The sequence below is a fragment of the Sinocyclocheilus anshuiensis genome, unplaced genomic scaffold (assembly GCF_001515605.1).
Source record: "Sinocyclocheilus anshuiensis isolate Anshui unplaced genomic scaffold, SAMN03320099.WGS_v1.1 scaffold840, whole genome shotgun sequence".
Taxonomy (NCBI): Eukaryota; Metazoa; Chordata; class Actinopteri; order Cypriniformes; family Cyprinidae; genus Sinocyclocheilus; species Sinocyclocheilus anshuiensis.
Window position 1 is genome coordinate 183,328 of NW_015552598.1, and position 9,449 is coordinate 192,776.

Here is a 9,449-nt window from a genome sequence, read left to right on the forward strand (position 1 = left end):
AATTAAATAAAACTTAATAAAAGACCTATACAGACATAATAAATTCAGACATCATTTAACTAAAATTAAAATAAATAACAAATACAAATAATACAAATCAAATGACAGTAGTTTATCAGTAATCCTACAAAATAACACTGCCAAACTTACATGCTAAAAAACAACAACTTACTTACACATAGTAAGAAATGGTTATAAAAACTGAAACAGAAGCGAAACAAGTAATAGGAATCTAAGGGTTCGATTAGATAAAACTATAATACATATATAATACAATATATAACACATAAACTATCTATCTATCTATCTATCTATCTATCTGTCTGTCTGTCAAGTCAGGAAGTTTAAAAAGGTTAACCAATAAGGCTACCTAATGATACAACAGAAAATTCATTGAAAATTGTGATAGAAAAAAGTGAAATAATACAAAGAAAGCAAAACCACGGGTACCTTAATGCTTTGAAAGGGTTAACTGATTCAAATACATCAAACGCAGAAAAAAACTTGCATTTTTCAATTTAACATGACAAAGAGAAAAAACGGTATCGGTGGCCCCCACATGGCCGCTGTAGTTCAACGCGCCGTTTTTATCGCCCCCTAGAGACCGCTGGACAGAATGCAGGAGCTTCCATTTTTTATCAGGTCATCCCATGATGCACCGCGCCTTCAACGGCTTCAGTCATTCAAGCAGCTCAGCTCTGGTGTTCAGGAGGGCGTCTGTTCTGTTAGGCCATCTGGGTTCGGGTAACCTGTGTCCTGAACCGGACCGGTCCCTGAACGTGGGTCTTTACTCTCTCATTTCGAGCTGAACTTCCCCGCCCATGCTTCAGGAATCACCGGCCGTTGACGGGAAGCGAGCGTTTGGGCGGCAGAAGTGGTACTGTCAGCGATATAACAGCAGAAAGCCTTAAATACACAGACATAAACCAACCGGAAAGAGAACGGTGGGAATTTAAGCATACTTTAAAAGCAACTTGATGGATTTAGAGACCGGAAGAAACGAACGGTGAGCAATGGGAGAGGCGCTGCAGCCGCAGACCCCCAGTCGCCACGAGAAAAGTCTGGGACTGCTCACGACTAAATTTGTGACTCTGCTGCAGGAAGCGAAGGACGGAGTGCTGGATCTCAAAGCTGTAAGCACGACACGAGCTCAGTCAACATCTTCATCACCACCGCTATCATCATCTTCATCTGCTATATGTTTCCAGTATCGAGACGCGCAGCGCCTGCTGAATATGCATAGCTTTTAATGTTTGCATGCAAACAGATGTACTTTAGGTCCCATAACAGCACAGAAAAGTTGCTCTGGTAAGGGAAGGGGGGGGGGTCGTGTGCACGCACAACCCCTCTCTCTACTCAGCTCGACTCACATAAACTAGTTCCTCGACTAAACCAGGCGAGCCAGCTAACAGGTTGCAAATGTTATGTCACTCCAGTCGGCAAAGCAAAACAGCTCCGGTGTTTGTTGTTGTGTCCCAGAAGGTTTTTACTGCGAATCCCATCTGAGGACTGAAAACTCAAAACAAAAGTCTTCAAACCAAGCACGTGCTCTGGAGTTTGGGATGGTGTAGGCCTGCGCGACTTGGGGATGCGTTTCTTTGAATCTTATTGGGGTTTGAACGCGATATTTCACTTCTAAAATGTGTTAAAAGTACATTTTGGTGATTTGAGTGATCTAGGATTGTGTGTTTGAAGTAGTAGTTTAGAAATGCGAAGCTGATACTGGAACTTGATTGCATCAAGTTGCTTGCTTGTCAACGTTGCTGGGCTGTTTTTGTCCATTTTATAAAGCCTGCAAGTCGTAAAGGGACAGTTCACGGACAGATGAAAATTCTGTTATTATTTACTCACTCTCATTTTGTTTCAAGTCCATATGACTTGATTTCTTCAGTGGGAACACATGATGTTAGTCTGAATGACAGCCTCAGTCACCATTCACTTTCATTGCATGGAATAAAGATGAAGTGCAAGTGAATGGTGACCAACGGTGTCTGTCTCTCACGTTGTGCCTAATATTATTTTATAATATATCAGTAGAGTCATAAAAACGAGTATTTTATCGAACTGTTCTTTTAATGGCTTGGTATGTGAAACATTTGCACTGTGCAAAACACTGCAACTGTGTTGTGTAGTTAGTCAATTTACAGGTAATGAGAAGAATCAAGAATCTGGTTTGCTCTGTTTGTGTGGATGTGATTTAGGCTGCAGATACTTTGGCTGTAAGGCAGAAACGGCGCATCTATGACATCACCAATGTTTTGGAAGGCATTGGACTCATCGAGAAGAAATCCAAGAACAGCATCCAGTGGAAGTAAGGCAGACTTGCAGATGCTTTCTGATGACTTTAATTTGGAAACCTACTCCTTATTCGTATATTGTTGGTTACTGCATTATCAAAGTATTTGGTGTAACACTTTGATTTTACTGGCCTGCTAGGTTAAAGGAGCCTCAGACATCTTTTCTTTGTCAATCTAAGTAGAATTATGTAATTATAATGTTAATTATGCATGTATATGCTACTAAGCACAAGCGTAGAAGGCCAATGCTTTTTATTAATATTAAGCTCTTTAATGTTATTGCATGGGTAAGGCAGCCTTTTTTCAGTTAAAGTATAATATGTAAATATGAAAAAATATTGTATATACACTTGTGTGCGTGTACTGTATATGATGCTTTTATTCAGCAAAGGCATATTAAAGTGACAGTGAAGACATTTATAATGTTACAAAAGATTTCTATATCAAATGAATGCTGTGCTTTTGAACTCTGTCAAAAGAAGAGTCCTGAAAAAAGTTATTAGTTTCTACAAAAATATGAAGCAGCACATTAGAATGATTTCTGAAGCATCTGACACTGAAGACTGGAGTAATGATGCTGAAAATTAAGCTTTTCTTCACAGGAATAAATTACATTTAAAAATGTTTGAATAGAAAACAATGATTTTAAATTGTAATACTATTTCATAATATTAGTGTTTTACTGTATTTTTGAACTAATAAATGCAGCCTTGATTAACACTTTAAAAAAAAAAATCTTACCGACACCAAACCTTTGTACTGTAGTGTACTGTATACTAGTGTATTTATTTATTACAATTAGAAATAATACACAATGAGTGCCAATGAGCAAGTGAAACCAGGTTTATTTTAAGAAATAACCCAACCCAAACATGGAAATGCAGTTTAAAATGTGTCTTTATTAAGCTGTAGCTATTTATATTTTAGAGAGGTATCTGTTTGAATGTCAACTAATTCACTTGATCTAAATGTCTGTTTCTATTTTTGTTCATTTGTAGGGGTGTTGGTCCGGGTTGCAACACGCGTGAAATTGCAGACAAGCTGATAGACCTCAAGTTGGAATTGGAGGATCTTGACAAGAGGGAACATGAACTGGACCAGCAGAGAGTTTGGGTTCAGCAGAGCATCAAGAACGTGACAGACGACTCGCTAAATAGCCCATATCCTTCTAGCTACATCTATAGGATTCATCTTCCGAGCGTTGTGACCACTGTACAGCGCTTAAAGGGTAAGTTCACTTCCAGAATAAAAATTTCCTGATAATTTACTCACCCCCATGTCATCCAAGATGTTCATGTCTTTCTTCAGTCGCAAAGAAATTAGTTTTTTTGAGGAAAACATTCCGTGAGTTTTGACCATATAGTGGACTTCTATGGTGGCCAACAATTTGTCCAAAATGCAGTTTTAATGCATTGAAACGGCATTTTGGACTTTCAAATCGTTGGCCACCTTTGAAGTCAACTATATGGAGAAAAATCCTGGAATGTTTTCCTCAAAAAAATTACTTTCTTTGCAACTGAAGAAAGAAAGACATGAACATCTTTGGATGACATGGAGGTGAGTAAATTATCAGGAAATTTTTATTCTGGACGTGAACTTACCCTTTTTAAAGTCTAGGTTGTTTTAGCGCAAGGTGCTCTTATGATACTTGAAATTGATCCTCAAAGTGAAGTTTGTATTTGAAAGCTTATGTTTGCTGTATGTCCTTAACTTGACACACTCTGGCGTATGTAACGCATCAAGACCTCTGCAATTGCTTCAAAGGTTGGTTTTTCCCATCAGACACCTAACAAAACACCAGTGTTACTGCATTAACAAAAATCACCATTCATAAAACTGCAAATGACTACTTGTTTTGATGTTTCCTTATTAACGTTAACTGTATATATGCTTGTCTGCCACTAGGTGACACTCTTTTAGCAATCAGAGCCCCTTCAGGAACACAGCTGGAGGTTCCTGTGCCTGAATCTGTAAGTCCTGCTTGTATGTACATTAAAAAGTCACGTGGAAAGCTTAAATATTTATATAAAAAAATAAGTACACTTCTTTATTATTGTAATTTTTTTTAGCATGTTAATGGACAAAAGAAGTACCAGATTCACCTGAAGAGCTCTGCAGGCCCCATCGAGGTCCTGCTGGTGAATAAGGACCCCTCTAGTTCTTCTCCAGTGGTGCTGCCCGTGCCTCCGCCTGACAACATGCTTCAGAGCCTGTCCACCCCAGCTTCAACTACCTCTGCTGCTGCTGCACCCACCAAACCGGCAGCCAACAGTACGCCATCCTCCACCTCCACCTGCCAGAGTCCCAGCACCACCACCACTGCTGCCGCCGTCCCTCCCAACACAACCACTGCCTCTGCTGCTGGAGCAGCTACAGGTTGGATGCTGCCCATATTTGAATGAATTATTGTGTCTGAAAATGCTCTGTTTGTTGTCTTATTGTACTATGATTTACACCATGGCAAAGTTGGTTATGTAATGAAGGATTATATATTGTTATCATTATATATAATATTACCAATTATATATTTTAAGGTCTCTTATGTTCACCAAGGCTGCATTTATTTAATCAAAAATATTGTACAAACTGTAATTTTGTAAAGCGTTACAGATAAAAATAATTGTTTTCTGTTTGAATAATATTTCAAAATGTAATTTATTACTTTGACGCAAAGCTGAATTTTTTGCATCATTACTTCAGTCTTCAGTGTCACATGATCTTCAGAAATCATTCTAATATGCTGCTGATTTACTGCTCAAGAAACATTTATCAATGTTGAAAACAGTTGTGCGGCTTAATGTTTTTGTGGAAATGGTGATGCACAAGTTATGTAACATTTAAAAAAAATCAAATTTTTATACGCACACATTAAATTGATCAAAGATGTTTCTGTTACATAAGATTTCTATTTCAAATAAATGCCGTTCTTATGAATGTTTACTGATCAGAAAGTCCTGAAAGAAAAAAACTTTTTCCAACATTAATGATAATAAGAACCATTACCAATAATTAAGCACCATTATTAACTGATGATAACTGAGCAGCAAATCAGCATATTAGAATGATTTCTGAAGGATCAAGTGACACTAAGAGCTGGCATAATTCAGTTTTACCATCACAGGAATAAATCACATTTGAAAATATATTCAAATTACAAATGACAGTATTGTAAAATTTTAAACAACGGTTTGTTGAACAGAAGAGACTTCTTTCAAAAACATAAAAAAAAAAAATTAGTAATTAGTAAATTTAGTAATTACATGACATGTATTATTATCATTATGTAACTATAGAATTATATAAAATGAAATGTATAATTTCTCACACTGTATTACTGTTGTTGTTATTATTAGACATTTCAAGCACCTCCACTTCAGATACAACAGCCAATCCGACATCAACAGACACGCAGCAGCTTCAGTCTTCTGCGTCATTGGACAGCAGCTCTTCACTTCCTGATTCCTCAACCCTTTTTGAACCAATCAAAACAGACCCTTCAGATTGTAAGTGCCTATGATTTTGAAAATGAGCATGATTCTGTCATTAATCTTTATTTAAAGAAGTTTCCGGTCTGAAATGTTGGGTGTCGAGTCTGGCTTGGGACAATACCATAAAAGTGATAAATTAACATTCCTTTAAGGCTTTAACAAATTGGCTTTAACACTTCTGACTGGGTTTTCTCTTTGTTTTCTCAGTGCTGGATCTCCCCAAAGAACTTTCAGAAATGTTTGACCCTAAAGGTGAGGTCAAACATGCTTAACATTTGCTGCTCCTTCCTGATGCTTCTCTATTGCTGATGTGCTTAAAGGGGTCATATGATGCGATTTCAAGTTTTCCTTTCTCTTTATTGTGTTCATATCTGTCATATTTCCTTCTTTCTCCATACAGAAATTATGAGTACAGATTTGCTCGAGGAGCTGATGTCATCAGAAGGTAAAGGCGATCATGAGTCAGGCCACCTGTATATAGTCTATTACTAAACATGAAATGGAAGTTTGGATGTATATATGTATGTGTTTTATGTATATAACAAATCCACTGTTTATGTATTATATGATGTTTATAAAATCAATAAAAGTAATTACAATTTGACCATCAACTGAAATTTGATCCATTTTAGATGCTAAATGCTCAAACGAGCGACAGTTTCATATGGTTACACAAACATGGCCACGGTATCACTCTTCTTCTCTCTCTTTCATAGTTTTCTCTCCGCTCCTCCGTCTATCCCCTCCACCGGGTGACCATGACTACATCTATAACCTGGATGAGACGGAGGGTCTTTGTGACCTCTTTGACGTTCCCATTGCCAACCTTTGACCTCCAAACACACCGTACAATGAGAGTAGTGTACTTAAAAGAGCTTTCTTTTTTCATGTACCCTTTTGAAAGGAGAAAAAAAGAAAGTGTGGCTCTGTGTCAGATCCATATGTATGATAAGCTGATTCTGTTTGTATATAAAGCTTTTTTTATATGTGTATATTTACTCCAACCCCAAAGCGGCTGACTGAAAATGAACGTCCCCTGCTAAATTCAACTGATCCAATGACGACATCAGACATCCATACAAACCATTTTTGTTAATTAGTCCCAAACAAATTGTTTTTATACTACTTTTGTATAGACATGGAGGGAATTTCATGACTAAATTCACCAGCAGAGGTTAATGGTTCAATGAAAATACCAGCTAGATGTTTCTTTTTAAATGGTCTTCCTCTTCTAAAGTAGCACCTTTTCCTCCCTCTCGTTCAGTGTATTTACTGATTTACTTTATTACTGATCTGGACACGACTATTATACAGATTGTTTAATGAAACAGTGTATTACTTGTGTGATTATGCTTTTTAATAAAGCATGTCTCTGCATACATTTTGAAGCGATTCTGCCAGTAGGAAGAAGTTTGTTCTCATCTTGCAGCTCTCTGAAACACCATGCGGACGTAGTTAAGTTAGACTAATGACGTAGTGGGGAAGATGGCATTGCAGAATAGCGTGTATTGTGTGGAATTGATACAGTTTGGTGCTACATGGCAAAATCTATTTGTCATAGCGTCAATTCTCAGAAAAAGTGAAGGAACGTACTTAGTGTTGGATGCACCATTCCTGCTTTGTCTGTTTCAGCTGTGCTTTGTTAATACTATGTGTCTCGCTCACAAAAAATGACGAAAGCTAATTTTCATCAGAATAAAAAATAAATAAGTTAATTGCAACTTTTTAATTAAAAAACTTTTTTCTCAGCAATTCGAAGAAGAAAAACTTAAATGGAATCGCAACGGCAAGAAAAAAAATCAGAATTGTGTGGAAGAAGTTGCAATTATCTTGTTATTCTGTTTGAAACTAAAAAAACTCGTAGAATTCAGAGAAAAAAGTTTGAATTGCTCAGAATTACGGGAAAGTCAGAATTCCGTTTATATCAGAATTCTGATAATTTTTTTTCTATGAATTCCAAGAACTTCAGAAGTTTTTTTTTTTTTTTCTGTGGCGGGAGACTGGCTTTCATATAAATGGCTAGCTTGCAGTGTTTGGATATGAGTTTAACCTTGTTTAATGGAGTAACTGCTGTGGAAAGGTCACATAAGGTCCTGTACAAATGTTAAATTAGATGCCAGTTGCTATATTTGTGTTTTAAAACATCGTCCCTCCCTATGATTTCAGTCCATAAAGTACATCTGTCCTTATCCCATTTATATATGTGTATAGATACTTTTGAAAATAAGTGACGTCTTGATTATGTCTGTATATGAGAAACTGTCTAAAGGATGTGTTTGGGGAGCGGGGGAAGTAAAGTCACAATATGACAAGAAATAGAGTATCAATGTGCTATGTATTGAGCACTGTCCAAACAGAATGTCATTATATGTGGGCTCCTGACTATGTCCGTACTGATGGTTGGCCCTACTAAAATAGTTTCTTGTTTTGCTACTGTTCGTAACAGCTAAATGATATTTTTATGCTTGTACACAGTAAGCATTTACCATTTATTTTTGTACTCAACTGCTCTGGTTTTCTTTAGATAAATAGTCAGCAGTTTCTTCTGTCTAGCTTATCTCCACATTGCACTTTAAAACAGTTTATCACGCAGGTAACTTCCAGCCCTATGCATTGATTGGGTTGGCCGAGTCAGTTTTAAAGTATCCAGGGAATTCAAGCAGTTTACAAATCTTCACTGTGTCGTTGCAAAATACCAGAATTGTTGTTCTTTACTGGAATTGTCATCCCCATGAAATAAAGAATGTTTTTGTATTTGTGATGCTCTTGAATATATCTATGTTTGATTTTAAGGCATTTGTTCCTACTTTGCTTCCTTTAAAAAAAAAAACTAATTCCTTAGGAGTTTGTCATACTGCATCTAGGTGCTTGAGTCATATCCTGCAGATCCAGGCATTTCTGTTCAAGTTTCACTTGAATAGGTCTATTGTAGTGTAGTGGTTTAAAATTCGGGTTGGTAACATAGTTTGAGTGTTTGAACCCCTCAAGGATGAATCCAAAATATTACTATTCTGCTTTAAGGCACTAACCTTGGGTTTTTAGTTGGTAACTTAAATGTAAATAAATAACATTGTTTAGCTATTATATAAGGAAGTCAAAGAGTTATTTTATCTTTTTGTAATCAGTCACACCAACATAAATTGCATTAATTATAGCAGCGTTGTTTGTGTCAGGATAATTCTTTATATACATCAACAAATCTACTGTTCTACTTAAATATCACAAAAACTTAAGTGTTTTGTTTTACATTTTAAGGTACTATTTTAATTTACTATTGAAGATACTATATTAATAATAGAATGTACTGGTGATGAAAAAACTGTCAAACTGTATTATATAATTTTATTAATTAAACTGATTTTTAATTGTTTTCCAGAAATGGTCAACAAACCATTTAACATTATTTATTAAATGCTGTTGTTGTGTAGGATATTAATCCATGAAAACACACTGATGCAAAAAAAGATGCATAGCTTACAGACAAGAAAAAAATATGAAATAAGTAAATAAAAATTCAACAGAAAAAAAATACTTACATTAAGATGTAATTGTTATACAGGACTCAATATAACACCAATTTTTTTTTATTATTAAATTATATTTCTTATTATTGTATTCTTCTTATTAGTATTTTTAAATACTCAATTTAAAGTAGAAACTCTGC

The 9,449-nt window shown here is 36.0% G+C and overlaps 1 protein-coding gene across 1 annotated transcript; it reads left to right on the forward strand.

The window, feature by feature from the left end:
• The first annotated feature begins 643 nt into the window (after nucleotides 1-643).
• LOC107665699 (transcription factor E2F4-like) lies at nucleotides 644-7,283 on the forward strand. Its single transcript, XM_016456689.1, has 10 exons — nucleotides 644-1,133; nucleotides 2,202-2,311; nucleotides 3,296-3,457; nucleotides 4,018-4,061; nucleotides 4,203-4,267; nucleotides 4,367-4,673; nucleotides 5,651-5,800; nucleotides 5,993-6,037; nucleotides 6,186-6,230; nucleotides 6,502-7,283. The coding sequence occupies exons 1-10, from the start codon at nucleotides 1,014-1,016 to the stop codon at nucleotides 6,615-6,617; spliced, it is 1,164 nt and encodes a 387-aa protein (XP_016312175.1). The 5' UTR covers nucleotides 644-1,013; the 3' UTR covers nucleotides 6,618-7,283.
• The last annotated feature ends 2,166 nt before the right edge of the window (nucleotides 7,284-9,449 follow it).